The sequence below is a fragment of the Dysidea avara genome, chromosome 12 (assembly GCF_963678975.1).
Source record: "Dysidea avara chromosome 12, odDysAvar1.4, whole genome shotgun sequence".
In the NCBI taxonomy this organism is placed as follows: domain Eukaryota; kingdom Metazoa; phylum Porifera; class Demospongiae; order Dictyoceratida; family Dysideidae; genus Dysidea; species Dysidea avara.
In genome coordinates this window covers 10,185,415-10,207,136 of record NC_089283.1, presented here as the reverse complement: position 1 = coordinate 10,207,136, position 21,722 = coordinate 10,185,415, and the positions used below count along the sequence as shown (strand labels likewise).

The 21,722-nt window shown below is 37.8% G+C and overlaps 1 protein-coding gene across 2 annotated transcripts; it reads left to right on the top strand.

Annotated features, from left to right (window-relative positions):
* Window positions 1-203: 203 nt before the first annotated feature.
* On the top strand, window positions 204-7,213 carry LOC136240678 (uncharacterized). 2 transcript variants are annotated; one of them, XM_066031700.1, is made up of 7 exons: window positions 204-416; window positions 5,900-6,031; window positions 6,089-6,217; window positions 6,619-6,691; window positions 6,739-6,797; window positions 6,852-7,040; window positions 7,092-7,213. In XM_066031700.1, exons 1-7 carry the CDS (start codon window positions 330-332, stop codon window positions 7,182-7,184), a joined length of 762 nt encoding a protein of 253 aa, XP_065887772.1. In that variant the 5' UTR covers window positions 204-329; the 3' UTR covers window positions 7,185-7,213. The 2 variants fall into 2 exon arrangements, with proteins under 2 accessions (XP_065887772.1, XP_065887771.1); XM_066031699.1 differs by having other exon boundaries at window positions 6,733-6,797.
* Window positions 7,214-21,722: the final 14,509 nt, after the last annotated feature.

Below are 21,722 nucleotides of genomic sequence, written 5' to 3'. Positions count from 1 at the left end.
CATCTGAACATGTGGGCCTTTTTACGTTTGAACAAGTGGGTCTTTTTCTATGAATGCATTGTAATTGTGCAAGACTGGCAAAATCACTATTTCCTTAGGATGTATAGGCCATTCTGTGATGGTAGGGCGCTTCTGAAGTGCTCAAGGAAAACACCATGAATAAAGTCCCTTTCGCTTGAGACTTACACGTGATCTCGGGTTGAGATCTATAAGTAGTAGGTAGAGTTTGCCTCTCTGCTCACTGTTTAAGTGTTTATATTATCATTGTCAACCTTAAAAAAAAAAAAAGTAGTAGGTGGGCGGAGCTAGATTAATTATAAGGAGGGTCGATGAAGATTATGTTATACCATTTGAGTATTTACATTGCGATAGTCATCCCGGTGTTATCATATGACATTGATTCCAGATCATTCCAGGTATGTGTGCCGAAATGTGTATTCGCTAGCGAGCCATGCATTTGTCCTCCGCTTTAATAAGGGGTTGAAATTGTCTCGTACCCAGAGCGCTTTTGTGGGGACTATCAGCAGGTTAAAAATCGGTCTGGACACGAGACAAGATCAACTGCAACCTGCCTGTGTTACACTACTAAGTGTTACAAAGCCACGCGGTTCCATAGATCCTATACACCCCCAGACAAGAACTTTAGCACAAACTCTACTTTTGAAGAATGCACATGCATAACCTTTTATCCCTATATGTGTTAAGGGAGACATCAGGAGTAAATGTGTGTGTGTAGGAAAGTGTTGCATGTGTTAATTAATAGTCACCATGTCTATAAATTAATTAATTAATAGTCATCATGTCTACTGTATCACATGTACATGTAATGCCAGCATAATAGGCACTATTTATGTGCATTGGCTATCAGAGAAGCTGAAACTGTGTATATTTTGCATGATGCAGAGTGGGATAGTGTGCAAACACAGTAAAAATCAGATTTACAGCTGCTTATGAAGGAAAGACTAGTTAAAGATTGATATACTCTAATAGAACAGTCACCACATGTTGAAATAACCTAATAGAACGTTCACAGATGCATTAGATACGTAGAGTAGTCAAGACGCAATTTAAATGAGCATATTTGGATACGGCTGGGCTTAATTGGAGCATACAATAGGGGAAATTTTGGAGCATTATAATTAAATTTCTTAAAAACATAATAGGCAATTTCAGAAGTATAATAGGACATTTTGTAAAGTATTCAGAAGCTACTAGGATATAGCGGTTACCATACTTGCTTGGTGATACCACCATCTGCATCAGACACCCAGTTCTAACACTCAGTGGCAAATGCTAATTCAAAGTCTCCAGAATTCACCCTGATGTTCCAGCAAGTGTTATAGTATTGCTGAACAAAAGCTCTTGTGGGAACTTGTTTGTGGAAGTGATCGGTTGGATTGCCAACAGTAGAACAAGCTCTATGCCTGATGTTTTTTCCCCTTAATGATAAAAAGCTTGGACAAACTGACGAGTTCAATACAATATACTAGTAACACTGCATGGAGTAAGTCACCCAATCTGCTGACAACCTAGGAAAATACCACCATTTAGGAGAGGTACACCAACTCCCAGGTGACTTGTTATCAAGAGACATTATGCTACCATCAACAAGCCCATGGGCATCTCTCATCGTACTTGTCAAGAAGAAGGATGGTTCTGCCCATTTCTGCATTGATTACAGAAAACTAAACTCAGTAACTTGTAAAGATGCTTACCCCTTGTCATGTATTGATGATATACTTTGGATACACTATCATGGTCTCAGTGGTTCTCCATATTGGACTTACTAAATGGTTACTGGCAGGTTGAAGTGGCAGAGAGTGATGAAGACAGCATTTACTACATACATATGAGGGCGTTTTTGAGTTTAAGGTGATACTGTTCGGCCTGTGTAATGCTCCTGCCATGTTTCAGATACTCATGGACAATATTCAAGGTGCCTTGTTTATTTATTTAGAGTTGTTGGCCATGACTTTGATGAACACCTTCAGAACTTAGGTGTCGTTCTGTAGAAACTGGATTGTGCAGGGAGTCAGTGACCTACGTACTTAGGGAACGTTGTCTCAAGGGAAGGCATTGCTACTGACCCAGAGAAGACCAGAAAAGTGCCTTGTTGGTATAGCAATGGATGGATAAATACTAAAGACATGGCCTACTGTGGAGCCCTTGTAAAGGGTGATTTCTCCAGCTGACTAAGTATTAAAGGAACTTAAAATCTGTATAATAGTCTTGCCTTGTGTGTTCAGTGTTGCAACCGATATGTGTAGGTGGAGGGCCGGGGATGCTTTCTGTTTGAGGTAGCGGGTCTACTTCAGATACTGTGAAAACTTATTGATTCAAGGTGGGGTGTACCATCAAATAGGACTCAACTTCTAGAATAAACCAGGGCTGGAGCCCAGTGATTTTGATTGGTCAGACCATCCATGGTCTATACCAATGGGGGGTTATGCACACTCTTATTGTGATATTTCATGTGTGAAGCAGATGCATCATGTATAAGCATCCGAAGCTAGGGGCATGCTCTCCCAGGAAATGTTTTGAAAATAGATGCTCTGAAATGGTATCTGCATGATGGCTATTTTATATACAAAGTCTCTTTCTTCTTTGATATCCTGGTATGTAATTTTGTGCTACAATATGTATTAATTCGATTTCTCATCTTTTCAGTTTGTTGTCTGGTAGTCTTTTGTTGTTTGAGTTGGACTCTGCTTCATTCTCCCACTCCCTGCAGTGTGCTCAGGGCTTTCTGATTAAGGCTCCAATTAGGGGTTGATTGTGTGTTTGCTGGCAGTCTGTGTGGTGTTTTGTAGATCTATGTATGTTAGTTCTTATTTTCTTTTTGCATGCAAAACTAGGTTTCACTTCTAGCTAGATATCGGGGAGGGTGCCATTAGGGACAAAATAATAATTTCATGTCTAGTAGCTATTAGTCAATTATATTATCAAGGCTGAAAGTGAAAGTTTAGTTCTTTAGTAATTTTTCTAATGCAAGACATACATGATTAATTATCCCAATGCAATGCATATAATTCACTAGAACTTTGAAAAGTACAAACACTAGCTATAATGGCTTCAGCTAAGCAGTGTAATTTGAGCAGTGGATATATTCTACTGCAGGCTCTATTAGAGTATGTTCTATCAGAGTTTACTGCAATGACAAGTATCTCGACTGCGGGCTCCGACCCTGTAAATGTAGCAGTTTTCATCCATTGTCTTCTGTCGAACTGCTAAAGCTAGCTCTGGCTTGTCTAGTAAGGTCCAAGGATAACTGCTCTTTTGCTTGCTCTTCCAAATGAAATGCAAAGTGGCCTTTTACCAATGTGACCAGCATGGACAGTGAAACTGTAAAATACTTTTACAAAGCTGTTTATTTTGCAGTCATGCCATGTTTTAGAACTTTATACACTACAATAAATGTACATTTGCACAATTGTAAATTTACGTGTGGTATATGGGAGATGATGGTTCAGATTTGCCTCATTAACTAGCAAATGTGAACTATCATCCCCCTACACATCACATACCCCACTGAAAGTTATGCTCATCACATTTAGAGTTCATTAAATAAATTACACAAATTATTTATAGTGTTAGGATTTTGGTCATGAAAATAAATAAGAAAATTTTGCCTTTATAAATCTATCATCCTATGACAGCGTATGATCTTAGAGTGGTTTGCACATATGCTAACTTTCCATTAACCCTTAAACGCGCATAAAACTTTTAACGAATTAAGCCGTGAATGCGCACGTAACTTTTAAGGAATGTGTGTTTAGACAAAGCAAACTTATATGGTGAGGCAAGATAGCCTTTCCTAACTCTATTAGCATAAAACGAGATATCAATAGAAAGCTTATTCATTGGCCTACCTGGGGAAGGCTAAATAACCACTGTAACAACAAAGGCTTACTTGTTATAAAGTGAAGAAGAATAACGTCTCGCTTTATCGCAACAGCACACTCTTTGTCTTGTCTGTCATATTGATTGTGGGTTTAATCACGTGAGCTCTATATGGCCTGATTCGCCATTGAATGGCGATTCGACTAATACTTGTTTGCAGTGATTTGGACCAACTGGCAAGGAGTTATGGATCATTTCTAAAGGTATGTAGCACATTTTTGTAGTTCTTTGTTAAGAATTATTTTTACGGCAAGTTTTAGTTCCTATACTTTGGTTGTAGGGTAAATCCCTAGGTTTCATTTTAATGCTTATTACATCACGAGTAGAATGGCACAAATTACAAAGCCATATGATGAATGCTTCGAAAGTTACAGCGCTTTGTTTGCAGCCATGCGTAAAAGCCTATATATAGGCTTATGTGTTTTCCAGGGCATGTGAATATATAGGCTTATGCGCATTTAAGGGTTAAATATAAAATTCTGGAAATCACCTTACCTGTACAGTGTGTTGCCACATGACACCCTTAATTTGCTTCAGTTGAGACAAGGGTCAAGACTGTTAATAGCATGAAAACGTATACTGTGAAAAAATTTTCAGCTACATTATGTAGTTAGTGATTATGCAGTCATTTGTTATATCAGGAATGACCATTGTTCAGAACTGCCATTGCTACCCAACGATTGCAAGTGTCCATTACTATGAACTCTTGCTACTACTATAGTTACCAGTATGGATACAAGTTACTTATAAGCTTCTGTCTCCTATTTTGTTCCTATCCAGTATATGGCTTGAATGATGTAATAATCAGGGGCAGATCTAGGAGAGGAACTTTGAGGGCTGAAGCCCCCATTCACTTTTAGATTTTACTTGATCAATATGCTGAAGAAATCTTGTCTTAGCATAGTTATAATGATCACAAATACTCATTAAAACTTATAACCATCTATTCGAGGAATTATCATTGGATTTATGCTAAAGTTTTTACAACAAGGGCCTGGATCACTGGGATCTGCATTGGAGGTGCACAAGATCAAGATACTCTAATAGAGCAGTCATCTAACTACTCTAATAGGACATTCAGCAGATATATAATAATCGGTTCTGCTATGGAATTTATCCATATCTGTCTACACCTGAAGATGTGTCTATACATACAGTAAAGTGCATTGGTCTATTTAAAAGGCCTTCATTACTAATTATACTTGTGGCAATATACTTAATGCTCTCAAGTTCAATCTCGTATCTTTCAAATTTCAAAATTTTCCAGTTTCAATCCCATTACTATTCTAATATGTACCTGTTGTTGTGCAATTGTGAGAGAGTGTTGGTTCTCTGAACTTACCCAAACCTTTAAATTAACAAATGCTATAGAGCTTATACCCAATCTAAAGGGAATTATACAAAATATAGGGAATTATATAAAATGTTTATATTGGCAAAATTATAAGTATTTGTATGTGAAAATATCTCCGAATTGCAGTATTTTAGCATCTATTTTTTTAAATTTTTCTGGGGGGCATTCCCCCAGACCCCCAGTACCTTGAATTACCCACCCACCCCCCCTTCCTTTTGTAAATCCTAAATCCGCCCCTGATAATCTCGTTCAGTGTATAAATGAAAAATCTTGTAATCCTTTAAAAAGGACACAATTCTCTACAGTATATGTTGGGACTGAAGTAGCCCTAGTGTGAATAACTTTTAAAAGAAGTTAGCAGTGGAAAATTTAGAGGTGGCACACAGACAATTGAGATACTCTAATAGAGCAGTCAATAATTCTAATAGTACAGTAGTTGCTTACTGTATGTTAGATGTCTACTTAACGGATCTTTAAATTCATTGGTACTGATCTATTCTATTCCTCATTTTCAATAATGACATTCAAATATGTTATAGTATAATAACATGATTATAAGCACCTGCATTTTGTCCTGGCCCTTACCAGTTTTTGCCTGTAAAAAAAACAATTCTCTTGCTCAGTAGTTATTTTATTTATTAATAGATACTGAATGGCTCTGCTACCATTGCATATTATTCATGTGACCATCGTGAAGACAATGAAGAGGATTTCCATTGTGATCAAAACTTTATAGTTTACCGTAAAGCAGCCAAGATTTCTGTTGCAGGAATTAGGGTAAGTCTCTCACCTCTTCTATTAGTTTGATTGTACATATCATATTCTCTCTTGAAGGGATATGTAACTGATGAACCACAGTTTGCCTGTGGTGAAGTTGATCCTCCCAATAATATTAGTATTGAGTGGGCAGCATTAGTGAAGTTGAGTGATAATGACACTTGTGACTGTAGTGTAGAACAGAAGGTATGTATGGTGTACAATATTTGTTTGCTAAATAATAATGTGTAAATAAAGAAATAGAATTTGTCAACATTTTGTTGAATTCATGTTTGGGCTTGATTATTCCTAACCTATTGCAACACCATCGATCAAATGGAACTTGAAACTGGTTTTTGTTTGATAGAGTAATAAAATTCTGTGTAAGCTCTACCCCTTATGTATAATAGCAAGCTATATCATATGGAAATTATAGCTCGCTCTTGAGTGTACTGTAATAAAACAGTTAACTTCTCTATACTAGAGACATGCTAGCTAAAATAAAAGTTTGAACATTTGATGTTAAGATGAAGCACTTAACCATGTTAATGTTCCACACAACCATGTCATACTGTTGTATTGTAAAAGATAAGATTTTTTTGTTACAGCTACTACAGGTCCAACAAGCAGGATACCAGATGGCTCTGTTAATGTTTACCAACTGTTCTGGTGAAAATTACGGTGAGCATTTTTGGATAGTGCCATATATACATATTGTATAGATGTAGATTCCCACTCTGACACTAATGCTACTACTATAAACATATCAGCTGTTACCGTGTATGAGGTGAGACACAAATAATTCAACATTGTGTATATTATTTTAATTTTATAACTGAAGAACTTAGCAGACCAGTTGATAGAATATGCTGTCCCTACGGCCAATAGTGATAAAGCTGTACAAGTACTTGTAAGAGTTCATTATGTAAAGGAACTAACCACAAAAGATGTGTTAATCAGTATCAGTATGTTCATAGGAATAACAGTTGTTGTGTGCTCGCCTTTCTTACTGGTGAGTTTATGTTGCAAGGTAAGTAAGTAAGTGATCGTATTGCTGGCTTGTGTCAATTATTGTTATTAGAAACTGCTGAGATGTTTGGAACAAGATGAATATGGAATGTTAAGAGAATCTGACTCATTACATATCAAAACATCTGTCAAATCCTTACATTGATAATTTTTCAAAAATTATTATTTAAATCATATAGAAGTAACCTTTATACCATAGCTTTGTTCTGAAGGTATATAGTATTAATTCTATTTGCCAGCTATTACACATGCTTTTCTATCCCACTGAATCCCAAGTAAAAGCTATATAATAAAAGACAACATGTTTTACACATTCAGTTGGATCAAAGGCAACATGAAGCCATATCCTAAAACTACAAACACCGGAAATATTGAAACCAAACACAACTTGTTTATTATCACATTAATTGTTTATGAAACCATCTAAGTGTAGGGATAGAAGGTGTGTCATAACATATACTTATTGTTATCAACACCTCTATTTCAGTGATTGTCACACTGTTTATGGGGTAATTGGAAACAGTGGAAATGGAAAACGGAAATGGTCAAATCGTTATATATGTGTATCCTAGAGTAAAATCCTCACTTAGTGGTCATAACTCTTTAAAACCACCTTTTTTACAAAGACCACCTCTGTACAAAGACCACATTGTAAATTTGTAATTCTAAAAGATAGTTAAGGCATACTTGATGATCTAATTGATTAGACCACTTCATGGTCACCTTTTATAAACACCACCTCTTTATATGGTGATATCCAAACATACATTTTGTGATTAACAGAAAGGGGACATCCATATTGGTCCACGCTTCACTCAAGTCATTGCTTAGTTTGTACCGGCACGCCGTAGATTTTCAAAGCACCAACTATACCTACAACATTAGTGTGTAGCAACAACACTTTAGTGCTACTGCTCTACATCTACCCATGCCTTCAACTCTAGTCAAGAAAATGGGACATTATATACACTAGCTATAGGTCTAATATACAGTACAGTCTCTAGTGCTTATTATTAATTTGTTTTGAAAGTACATGTGTGCTTGAATTACAGATAGCTATGTAACTAAAAACTAGGGTCCATACAGTAGTACATGTAGTTAGTGTCTACATAATTATGTGACTGAATTTTGGAATATCACCCATATGGGCATGCATGAAATAATTAGAATTTTCATGTTTAGTGGGTTGCTAAAAAGAACAAGGCACAGTTTTGAAAACATTTCAAGAATTTTCTTGTAATTTAAGGCATTGAGAATGGCTTAAAATCATCAAGTAGATTTGCACTATAAAGTTTGTGATTTGATCATTAAATATTTTAGGTGTCAAATGCACCCATATGGAAATTTGGTCACATATGTTGCTGTCGGCCGGATCATCAGTGCTTTAAGGTCTCCACTTCATAAATCTTCAGTATTGATTCTGCTCCAATTTGTTGTACTGTAAAGAATATAATAATATATTATCTGTTGTTTATAGGTTGGAAGATTTGCATGAAAAAAATACTTGTTGAAACCACAGGTTTGTTACATTATTTGTTACTGACATTATGTAGGGCCAGCTTAGTAAAAGGAGCCCTGCATAATGTTTTGTTAATTGTTACGAGACGGTGTGTCGTAATGTGTTTGTGTTTCCAGAAGTAATTAACCATTAGCCAAAAATCCTTTGAATTATGCACATTACATGATCAATTTGAAATGGAATGATCTGATTGCAACCACCAACATTCTGATAGTGCCAAACCTTTTGTACACAGTTTCACCAGACTTTTTTGGGAGATGGGTGCTGTGAGACTCAGAAGTGGGGTTGAGTAACCCACTTTCAACCCAGGTTCATACCAGTTTCTGTTCACAAGCAATCATCAGATGATGGTATTCATTGCACTTTATGTATTCACCAAAAACCGCAACTTGCTTTTACTTTACAGGCCCTACTGCTTTGTAGGGTTGAACTCACTTATGATATTTTAAGACTTTGAGGTTCAACCCAGGTTATAAAGTGACCATATGAAAAGGAAGATTGCACAAAGTGTCTCTAAATGGTGAGTCCTTCTAAGAGAGACCATACAAGCATGCCATCAAAGTGTAGGTAGATTATTCATTGTTATGAATTTTATGTCTATAAAACTGTTTCATTCCTAAAGTGGATTGTTTATTATACAATATTATTATTTAAATTGAAACTATTTGTGGGTATACCATATTATCTGACCACATTGTGCAAACACATGGCCTTTACTTTGCAGAGGAGGTATATAGTACAATACACTCACTTATATTACAGCATACAATAATGAATTAAACTGTCTAATAACTAATTGAACTTATTACTGTAAATACAGATAGCCTATATACAAGCAAACTACTACTACAGTACATCTAAATATTACTGTAAGTTCAGTGAAAACTACTGTGTCTACTGGCAAGCCATGATCGGCAGTTTAACTGATTGGTTTAGACAAGTGGTACAGGTAATGTGGTGGATTGTCTGTCACTCCTTTGTCAAATTGAAACTTTTGTTTACTATTGTTGTACGCAATTCTTCTCTCCTCAGTACAGTGGCATTCGATTTGATCTAAATGTAGTCTGGCAGCTTTTATTTGCTCTTGGATATACTCATCGGAATAGTAATAATCAGAGAAGACTATTATTGGCGTGACAGTCCATATAGAGTGACCGTTGACTAGTTGACTGAGGTCAGTTACCCTATACAATTGACCACTTTCATTGAGAGCAAATGTTGCCCTTACTATGTTGTGAAGATTTATCAGTGCATCATTCACTTGCTCATTTGTGGGCTGCTTAGGTAGTTTGGCTAATATAGACTGAATTGTTTCCTCAAGCGCAACTTGGTTTGTTCCAGCATCTAAAATCATGCCGTCATATGCTCCTCTTGCACGATGCCATACCACAGCTTTTCCACCTGGAACAAGAACTCGCTTCAGTTCGGTAAAACTCTTGGGAGTGTGCTTGAATGTGAAGAGCCCTGGTAACAGATATGCTGATGGCTATATCAAAGCTGTTATCCTCATAACACATATTTGTTGCATCTCCAATGGAAATCTTAACATTGCTAAGGCCTGCAGTAGCCTGTTTAGACAACCTTACCATATCTGTACTAACATCAAATCCATCAACACTCCCAGCACCACACTCTGATGCATACTTGGTCCAAATACCAGTGCCACATCCAATATCTAATACTTTCTTACCACCTGCCTCTGATGACAAATACTGCTTCAGTGCTGGGAAGAGAAATGCTTGGTTTATTGGTTCACTCTCAGTGTTAGCAGCATACATATCAACCTCATCTAAATTGTATTTGTCTCAATGGGTTCCATCAATCTTTCCAGCCATCTTGCACTAGCACCGTACGTACAACTACTGTCAATACGCAACCAAGGTATGCAGTTACATAAGTGTATGGCTTCTGTGGGATACTATATAAGTGTCTATTTAACTGGTCCAGCATTACCCAATAAGGATCAAGTAATAGAGTGGTTCCAGAAGCTTCTGAAAATCCATACCACTAATTGCTACATCAAAGTTATAGCTAATCAAAACAGATGTCAAAATACATTGGAGTCTATATATGGAAACCATTAAGGACCCCAGTAAAGCCATACAAGATGCCAGAGTGCACATAATGGGATGTTGTAAAACATGGAATGTGGAATAAAATATGGAATGGAATGGTAGTATGTTCCTTTGTTGACTATTAAATATGCTTAAATCATATCCACGTAAGATCTACAGACGATCTCCAGTCACTAAACTATGTACAATGTGTCCTTGGGCACTTAGGCAAGTGACAATGCACTCTAGTATCTGTGCAAAGGACATCTGCTATGCAGATTTGCTCTGAACAGCTACTCACCACATGAAAGTGTTACCAACTACCTAGGGGTAGAAGGGGAGGGGCAATTGAAGCAGTTTTTCCGTGTTTGGGTCCCAGTAAAAATGCAATTGGTGTACTGTATGGGTCCTACTTTTATTTTCTGCCTGTTGGCCCAACCAGTGTCCTCTCAGATAGATTCAATGATCTGATGAAATAAATATGCCTACCTTATCCTACAACCACACTGGTAGAGCACACTGGCAGGGGAGAGGGGTGGAAAATAAAAGAGGGGCCCTGTACAATATGGAAAAGTACACCAAATACATATTTACTGAGGCCTCAAAGAGGCCAGGGCAGGAAAACATTGTTCCAGTTTTCCCACCCCCCTTTTTAGGTGGCCCTGCACACTTTTAGCAGACTAATAGTATGGTACCATATAAATTTTTTTTCGCGTCAGGTACAAATTTGTGAAAAATTAATCTGCTACAATAAAAGCATTGCCACTGTTTACCCATTACCACACAAGCTGTATCACCACCTTGCTCTATAAACATACTGTAGGAACAGCAACAATAGTCACAATGCATAACTCTAAATCACAATGTAAATACAATTGGTGTGTGTGCATAAGTCAGTCATAGTTCCTACACCTCCCCAAGCATTTGTGATACAGAGTATTCATGAATGCTGATTATGGCCATTGAGGGTCTTCGACAAGTCGAGAGGGGGACTTTAGTTTGATCAGAACGTCTCAATTGGATAGTCTCATCAGGTGCAAGAGTTACACCAGTAGTTGTGGCACTCTGTTGATAAGGTTGCGTGCAGGCTCTATGGCTGCAGGATATAAGGATGCTGTACTGAAGAAGGGCATGACACAGTTTGTCTTCATTAAGTGAACGGCCACTCCAAGAGGTAGCAATAAGCTTTTTCATCGATTTGACAGTAGCTTCTATTTTGCCGTTACTTCGTGGATAATGGGGTGATGAAGTCTTGTGAAGAAAACCCCATTGCTGGGAAAGGCTTTGAAACAATTTGGAAGTATACTATGGGGCGTTGTCGGACCAGAGTATATCTGGAATTGCAACAAAAGGACTTCCTCAGAACATCACTGCTTGTTGTGTTATGGCCCATGGGTATGATGTCTGGCCAATCTGTGAAGCAGTCTACGATGATAAGATAGGTCTGCCCACCATAGCAACAAAAGTTAACAGTAATCTCCTGGAAGGGGTGGGAAGGCTGTCTTGCTTGCGATGGGCTCTCTAGGATTGGATGGAAGGTAGAGCACCATGTTGTCAATGTCATTGTCCATGCAGGCCAGTACACTGTCAAGCAAGCACATTGTTTAGTGCAAACAGTCCCTTGATGTGACTTGTGAAGATCAGATAGAACTTGGCTATGCATAGCAGAAGGGATTAAGAGATGGTAGCCATGAACAATCAGGTCATCATCAATACTGAGATGTTCTCGTATAATCCAGTAAGGTCTGCATGACTCTGGAAGTTGTATAAGGTGGTCTGGAAATCCTTCAACTATGACCTTACAAAGTTGCTGGTATTCTGGATCACATGAGGCGTGGTGGCGGACATCTTGTATTTTGAGACTGTGGTGATCATCAGATATGATAGTTTGGATCTCAGCTATCGACATCTCAGGCTCATTGTGTGTGTCATACTCAGCAAGGTTATCTTCACCATTAGGATGGGATGTGGGGTTACGAGATAAGGCATCAGGAGCATCATTAATGCTGCCTTTGATCTACTTGGCTGTGAAGTTATATGCCATGAGACAAGACTTCAAACGCTGGAGGCGTGGATCGTCTACTTCATGTAAGTGACAACTTTTCAGGATTGGGACTAAAGGGTTATGATCTGTGAGGATAGAAAAGTGTCGAAGGCCAGACAGACACATCTTCCATTTATGGACAGCCCAAGTGACAGCAAGCATCTCTAGTTCAATAATCGCATATCCCCATCTGACAGGAAGCAAGATCCAGCCTGGATAAGTGTCCATCCATCATATTATGTATTCTGCTGGAGAATGAAACCAAGGCCTTGTAGCCCTGCGAAAGCATCTACCATGCACCGGTCATAATGCTCTGAGATAGATGATAGGCCATACAGTGCTCTAAGGTATTTGAAATGTCCAAAAGGCGTGATAAATGTGGTGAGGAGTTGACTTGTTTCATCTAATGGGTATTAATGGTAGCCTTTCAAAGCATCCAGCACTGTGAAAATGTGTGCAACAGCTTGTGCAGGTGTTTGTGATTGGTAGCGCTCGCGTAGAATATATTTTTTGAGGTGAGAGAAATTCGGATCTGGTCGTTGTTTTTCTTCGGTGTCACGACTATGGGAGCACACCATTCTGTGGGTTCGGTAACTGGTGCAATGATGTTCTGTGATAAAAGCAAGTCCAATTCAGCCTTCCTTTATCACGATACGCAAATGGGATAGACCTAGGGGTCTTAGTGCAAAAAGGTGTAGCATTAGCAGTCAATGTGATGTGAATTTTTTCTCCCTCCATAGTCCAGATTTGTTGGTCAAACACTGTTGGAAATTCTGCTGTCAATGGATGAGGTGAGTTGGCTTTTGGTGTGAAGGTGGTGTGGCATGTAATAGTCACGATGCATATCATTAAATCGCTGTGGATACAATTAGTGTGTGTTCATGAGTCAGTCATATAGTTCCTACTCATACTACATATTTTTTCTTGGCAGGTGTCCCACCATTTTGTCTGAATCCTTCGAAACTAGTCTTGCGTAGCCAGACCGCTTTTTTTCCTTCTGTGTATGGGTGGGGAAAAAAAAGGGTCTGGTACAATGATAATAGAAATCCTGTTCAGACTTTCACCAGTTTTCAGTGAGTGTTGATTAGCGAAGCCCTAAACTTCATAACCCTGTTAAGGAGCAATGCGCGTGACGTTCACAACGACAACTTTACCAAGACTAAGTATCTCATTCTATAGAATCATTATCTACTTGAGAACTAACAGTACTTTACAATGAAAGGCTAGGCATCTTCTTTAAAGCTTTCAAATTGCTACGAGCATTGCAATTGATAACGGCGCATGCATAGCTCATTAACGCTAATTAATGCTCACTGAAAACTGGTGAAAGTCTGAACACTCACATGAACAGGATTTCTATTGTCATTGTACCAGACCCTTTTTTCCCACCCATACACAAAAGGAAAAAAAAGCGGTCTGGCTACTCAAGACTACTTCGTAACTGCCTGATCTACAACGTTGTGCAACTCCCTATCAGTTCCCCAAACACTGCAGTCCATATTTTGTTATAAACCTGGTTGCCACAAATGCAAGAGCTTTAGTGGAACACCAAGGTCATTTTCCAACGAGTTTCCCAATGTCCTATTCGCACATCTCTAGTAGTGAGCATCTAAAAGGTTAATAAATAGCTGCGAGATTATATTTGTGGGATGACAGGGTGTTCACAAAAATTTGTGACGTATTTGTTTACTTGCAGCGTTTAAAGCTCATGACAAAAACCCCAGCTATAATAAGACCTTTTTCAGGTGAGCTGCTGCCATAGCAACATCTGCCATCTTGGAGTACAACCCGTTTTGCAACCCTGGTAGCATTGCTTTCTATAAGAGTAAAACAATACCCAGGAAGTACAGCTTCTTCTGAATTCCACAGCAAAGGTTGACCTGGTTAAACATATGCTTTTTCCCACGCTACCAGGGTTTCAAAACGGGTTGTACTCCAAAATGGCAGATGTTGCTATGGTAGCAGCTTACCTGAAAGGGTCTATAGGCCTTTCATGAATATGATTAAACATAGACAATTTATAGTAAAAATCTTTCGTTAAAGGAACATACGTATTAACACTTTACAGTGATCAGCATATACAAGAGTTCATAATAATATATTATGAACTCTATGCTATACCATTCCATATGTTTTACAACATCCCCTTGCTAAGGCCACTCTAAGAAAATTTATTTCCCGCCCTCATGCAGATTCTCTTCTTGCATGGTCATTCATTATTGCTGTCAATTGAACATTTTATTCATTATTTATCCTGTGATTGCATAGCAGTAACTAGTTTGGCATTCAGAAAGCCCATTTAGCTAGCTTTTCCCTGTTCAGGTTCTTATTTCTACTGTATTCTTACCTGTTAGTTATGGATTTTGAAAATTAGTGGAAATTATCAATAATGGATAATGAACTGCCCTCCCGCATGTATTTTTGAGGTCAATGAAATGGGAAACAAGGAATTTTCTTCGAGTGGCCTAAGGCTGCACTAGTGTAAGTCCGCCCAAAAGCCCACACTATTGTAGTTAAACAATTACCCTTAAAAGGAATTTTGGTGACAGTGGTAATTACCTTTCAGTTTACAGTGCAGATTGAGCAACCACAGTATATTCCAAATGGTGTGACGAAATAAAATGGCTGCGGCTATTTGGGGCCGGTATTCTAACAATTTCGAGTTCCAATAAGGCTTAATAAGATTCAAATCACTATCCAGTCCTGGAAGAAGATATTGACCTAAAACTAACAGGTACAGTTATAAGGGTATAAAATCTATTCTCTAACGCCGGGTTAGAATTTTTCAGCTGGTTTTTAAAGTTTAGAAGAAATAGAGTCTACTTGCTGTAATAACTAAACCTGGTAGTTTTGCCTCGATATCTTGTTTGTTTGCCTCTATATCAACCTTCAAAATCTCGATCGCCATTGGTGATAAATTAATACTCGAAAATATAAGAGTCCCTCAAATAGAAAATTCGTGTGACGTCATTTGGAATGTGGTCTTACAAGATGGCTGGAAAGATTGATGAAACCCATCGGGATAAATACAATTCAGATGAGGTTGATATGTATGCTGCTAATACTGAAAGTGATCCCATAAATCAAGCATTTCTCTTCCCAGCACTGAAGCAGTATTTGTCATCAGAGGCAGGTGGTAAGAAAGTATTAGATATTGGATGTGGCACTGGTATTTGGACCAAGTATGCATCAGAGTGTGGTGCTGGGAGTGTTGATGGATTTGATGTTAGTACAGATATGGTAAGGTTGTCTAAACAGGCTACTGCAGGACTTAGCAATGTTAAGATTTCCATTGGAGATGCAGCAAATATGCCTTACGAGGATAACACTTTCAATATAGCTACGTATATTTCTGTCACCAATGCCCTTCCTCTTGAGGTATTCACCAAAAGTTTTATGGAACTAAATCGAGTACTTGTTCCAGGTGGAAAAGCTGTGGTATGGCATCGTGCAAGAGCAGCATATGATAGCATGTTTTTAAGCACTGGAACAAACCAAGTTGCGCTTGAGGAAACTATTCAGTCTATATTGGCCAAATTTCCCAAGCAACCCACAAATGAGCAAGTGAATACAGCATTGATGAGTCTTCACGAGATAGTAAGGGCAACATTTGCTCTAAATGAAGAAGGTCGTTTGTATAAAGTGATTGACCCCAGTCAACTAGTCAATGGTCACTCAGTATATACTGTAACTACAATAATGGTATTTCCTGATTATTACTATTCTGATGAGTTTATCCAAGATGAAATAAAAACTGCTGGTTTGCACTTAGACCGAATTGAGTGCTTCTGTACTGAGGAGAGAAGAATTGCATACAACGATAGTAAGCAAACGTTTCAACTTGACAAAAAAGTAACAGACCACCCACCACATTACCTGTACCACTTGTCTAAACCAGTTAAATAAGCGGTGGACTTGAATTGAAATATTGTTCACTTTATGTAAACTATACATGTATACATCCTGGTATGCATGTGTATCTGTGTGAAACTTACTTGTAACTTATTTCTCACAAGGAATGAAATCTGATTTTAAAGGTACAACTCTAAAGCATTGTGTGTTTGATTGGAAATTATGAAACAAGAATGCAGTTCCTGCAAAAACTGAAGAAGTTAAGTTTTCCGCATCTACACATGTGCACACGCACAAATCCAACTGGCTTGCAAGACTGTGTGGGAAAGAGACTATTGTAGTTTAGTTATTATTGCTTCAGTACGTATTTCAGGACAACCATTTTGTGTGTAATCCAACTGACTAGAGACTTCACGGACCGCATACAGCCTAGTGACATTATTCTGTCACATTCTGTATAATACACACTATCCTAATACAACAGTCAAATAACTCATAATGTAAGGAATAGATCGATCGACACTTGTAACTGCACCATAATTTGTGTATGCTTTTGAGGATTTCACTGAAATTTGCACCATACAGAACTTCAATGGCTTAACTACAATGTGTGTTTTGACCAAGTGGGGAATAGTATCTGTTATATCTTCATATAAAACAACAATTCATGAAAGCCATAGGAAATATATAGTTGCTTACCCTATTAAAATATTTTCTTGCCCAATATCAAGCTGCTACTGAAAACTTGTTGAACACAGTACATTATTATGACCAAGTACATTAACAAAACATGCATGTACACAGTGAAGCTACTTCCAAAGTTCCTTGTTTGTGCTCCTCCAAGCAGTGGCGTAGCTACCATTGAGGCAGCTGCCTCGGTAAAAAATATGCTCAACAATTCAGGCTGAGCAGCCTGAGTTTTCAGTGGCACACCTAATTTTCTACTCAAATGTTTACTACTACTAAGACAGCATTACTGTACCACACATAATAGAATCTATATGGCTGTAGTACTAAGCAGGGCCAGAGCCCATGGTGACAACGTCCAGCATTGGCTGGGCCACTTTTCAGCTACTTGAATCGAGATACTCTAATAGAGCACTACACTAGTCATTGTGATGTACTCTAATAGATCATTCAGTAAAGATTATAGCTACTGTTCTCATTACACTGATTGATCTAAATCGTTTACATTTATGTTAATTGTCTTTAAATTACTTTTCAAATGTTCCAATGAGTCAACTGCATAGCATTGCATTGAGCTACTGAATTGATCAAATCATGCATTAGCAGTTACAATCAAAAAGTACCTTCCACATACCATTTCAAGGCATAAATTTTCCTTGAGGGAGCATGCTTCCCTCACACTCCTAACTTGACATGTAGCTGAATATCACATGTAAGATTCGACTTAAATATCACATCAGATCAATAAAAAGTATAGTGTGCATGACTATGACCTCCGTTGCAGTCCATGGATGGCCTGACCTCAAAAAATATCTCCGGAGTGATTGAAATTAAACTAGTCTAATAATTGAAGCATAGCAGTAACTAAGCTGGAGCATTACTTAGACATATAGAAAAATGTTCAGAGTCTATCTTCTGAAATAGTTTCTTCCATCCAACCAGTCAACCTGCAAATGCCAAACTTGGAAGTGTTTGTGAATCAGTTGAGTCAGACCCTATCAATTAGGTCAATGTATAAACTTTGCCTCGGTAAAACATTTTTCCTAAGACTTGTGATTCTAACAATTGATATGGAGTCCAGCTCTAATCAATTTTCAACTACTTTAAAGGATTTCATCTTAGGTTCAGGATTATCAGTTTGGAAAGTTGAGAGATGTGACAAAAAAAGTAATAATTATGATCAAGTGTAGTATACAGTAGGTGAAGCTACTAAATTTATATTACTTCCAAAGTGGTAGGAGATTAGTGCTTTGTTCCTGCAAAACCTTGTTTTGCTTCTCTAAGACATCCAATTCTGGCAACAAATTCAACTCCACTATAATACAGAGTCTAGCTCAAAATAATTTCCGACTGTAAAGGTGTGCTTTAGTATAGCCTCATAGTTTTTGTACATTAAACCCTGGTTTTGATTTTTGGCTAAAAGCTTTTGCAGATACACGAAAAGCTACCAGTTTGGTAGAATTCTTTATCAGAGATGTCAATTCTTCAGGTATCACAGATCTTACACTGACAGCTATATGTTCCAGACTAGTCCACCGTGAGCAGAAACTGTAGTCAGGGAGTTATCAGGAATATCAACATTGAATGCTTGGATGCATAATATTATTGTTGAAGACTCTGGTTTTGCCCCAAGTTCAGTGAAAACTGCTGTGCTATCATGAGGTGCACACACTTGAGTTCTTTAAAATTATTAAGCATACCAGGGAGTGGTAAATGATGTGTGAAATCTAACAAAACAATAATACAATGATACAAAAGATGAAAAACAAGTATCGAATGATCCAAAATTGCGCATGCACTTGCAGTCCTCGTATTCCACCGCGCTTAAAGTCAAAGTTAACTTGTCTTTGTTTGCTGGGGCTAATTGCATCACAGCACAAGTTTGTATCGCTACTTCATGCTACTTAATATTGTCCACAATTGGATTTGATCTTCTACTTCTGAAATACATATACCGAGTAAGTTTATTTCTCGTAGGTACAGTATTTGCAGCACTTGAAAATCTCCTGTAGATCCTGTAGAGATTTTAGACAGTTATTTAAATTTTCAAGGTTGATTCTTCTGATGTATTTTCAAGTACTTGCCACTTTTCCCAATTGTTCAGATGTCAGTGTGTGACAGAGATACAAGTCTAAAACAGTTATATCCAATGGGTCAACCTTGTGAGAAGGCGTAAGGTCCGTTGGTATTAGAAAAGTCTTGAAGGGGGGTGGGTGGTTGAAGTTGTCACTGCAGAAAACCCGATCACTTCACTACACTGGATTACCATTGTTTCTTCTGAGAGTTGAATGTTTCATTAAATATCTTGCAATGGACGCTTGATTCTTCTACGGAAATACCTGCACTATATTTGCTTAATCTTCCAATTAGATCTTTAGCATCCTGCATGCTCAAGTTAGGGTGATATATACTCAAGTTATTAGGAAAAAAATGCACACTGATACCATATGCGTAATACAGAGAATATTGTCTCTTTAGCTGATTTAGTGCTGCTGCCAATATGCACACATAATTCACTGACATGTATATGCAACAAGAAACGAATTGTTAAGGGTAGAAGCTGAAATGGTTTCTCAAGGACAATTTCATGCGTTTAAAGGTTCTGTCTCAGTGAATGTCTGATGGCAGTCAGTTGTTGATCATTCAGTTTGGTTGACGATAAACCGAGATATTTTAAATCATCAAGTGGACATCACTTCAACATCTCCAACATTGGGAATTGTGAATAACAAAAGGGAAAATAAAGCCTATTCACATACTGCTCATTCCTCCTTAATGTGTTTATCAAAATGGATTGTTCATGACTGCCATATGAAATCCCTCCACGGTACTTCATTGATTACGCTTCTCGAAACATAGCTCAAGTTCACCTTATCTCGCACCGAAGGTAAAAATGAGAAGAACAAAACTAACAGTTCTGCAGGTAGTTTTAACAACTTGATGTTCAAGTTGTGCTCTTGACGAGATCATAGATATTGGTCCGTTTTGTTGAACTGACTTCCTGTTCAATAATAAAAATGCGGATAGCACAGGCTACATTCACTGCTTGTATTTCTCAGGACAGCACACTACAATCTATTGGCATATAAACACATGAATCTAGCTGTATAATGACTTAGCCTGTATCTACCATGTCATGAACTACCATGATTTGCAATAGGCGTGGCAAGTATCACTTTTATTAACAAAACTTGATCGTACACTTTTTACACATGGTTGGCATTTTTGTTACAACTCCATGACTGTTAATGCGATTTCTTTCAAACTACAAAAGGTCTGCACTATGATAGTTACTCCATGTACAGACTGATTTTCAAGTTATTCAGTCAAGCGGTTTACCCTGGAGGCATGACAACAAATAGCCCTTGGATTTTTGAAAAATTGAGCATAACTCCCTTATTCTTTGTCTGCTTTCTACCAAAATTGGACTGTAAATGTGCAGTATTATCCTCTTACAGCCCTCCAAAATTTAAGTAAATTGACCAAAGCATGTGCAACTTGTTATGATTTTTCTAAAGTGTACGAAAAGAAGATAAAGAAGAAAAATACGAACAAAATAAGATGAACTTTGAAAGCGCGTATCTCAGCAATGGATGGGCGGATTCGCCTCACATTTGGAATGGGAGGTGCCCTACCAAGGGGGTCATGGTCTTAGAGACCTTAGATCTCTAAGGCCACCAATTGTAGATTCCTTGTTTCCTGTCACCCGCCCACATGGTAATTTTAGAGCTGCATGCAAATTTATTATTGCATTGGATAGTCACGTGATTAATTATTTTTGTTTATAAGTACTAGTGTGAGCACATGGTATATTATTGGAAAGGTAGTGAGTTTCTGATGTTGTTTAGTGCCAAAAGCATGGATAATTACGTAGTTTGAATCCATTCCAGGATTACAAGCAGCAGATCTCTTCAAGTAGCCATTGGTAAACCAGATAGATCAAAGAACAGCCCCACTCATCTGATAATCTGTTATTACGTGTGTGGAACATATGGAAAATTCATACTGTTGCAGTTGGTGGCTAAATTAATGTTATGACCACGAACAGCCAGCAAACTCTACTAGATAAAAGCCTTCAAGATTTGGTGGCTGCATGCATGCTCAGAGAAAATGAGGGGTCTGCAACGCTTTGAATCTAACTTTCTATGAGATTTGAATCTTGATGAATCCCAGTGAAATCACAACAAATCTTACATCTCTGCTAAATCTGAGAGAAAAGGTAATTCAGAGTTAATGGCTTCCCTTTAATATCCTTGATATTAAATAATAGATTTTAACAATATAATAACTGCCCACCCGCATGGTATTTTTTGCCGGGAAACAAGCAATTGGCCTAGCGTACACATAAAGCAAGCCTTGCTACTTTTTATCCTAGGACTCTCCTTGTAAACTTCACTGTATGTCTGTGAACAAAATGGGAAATTTCTGAAATACACTTGTTGGTTCCTTTTCACCTGATAGTCATCAGTTTTATTGTTGTTGTTTTTTCGCATGGTAGTATACGCTTTGTTCTTGTAATACCCTAAA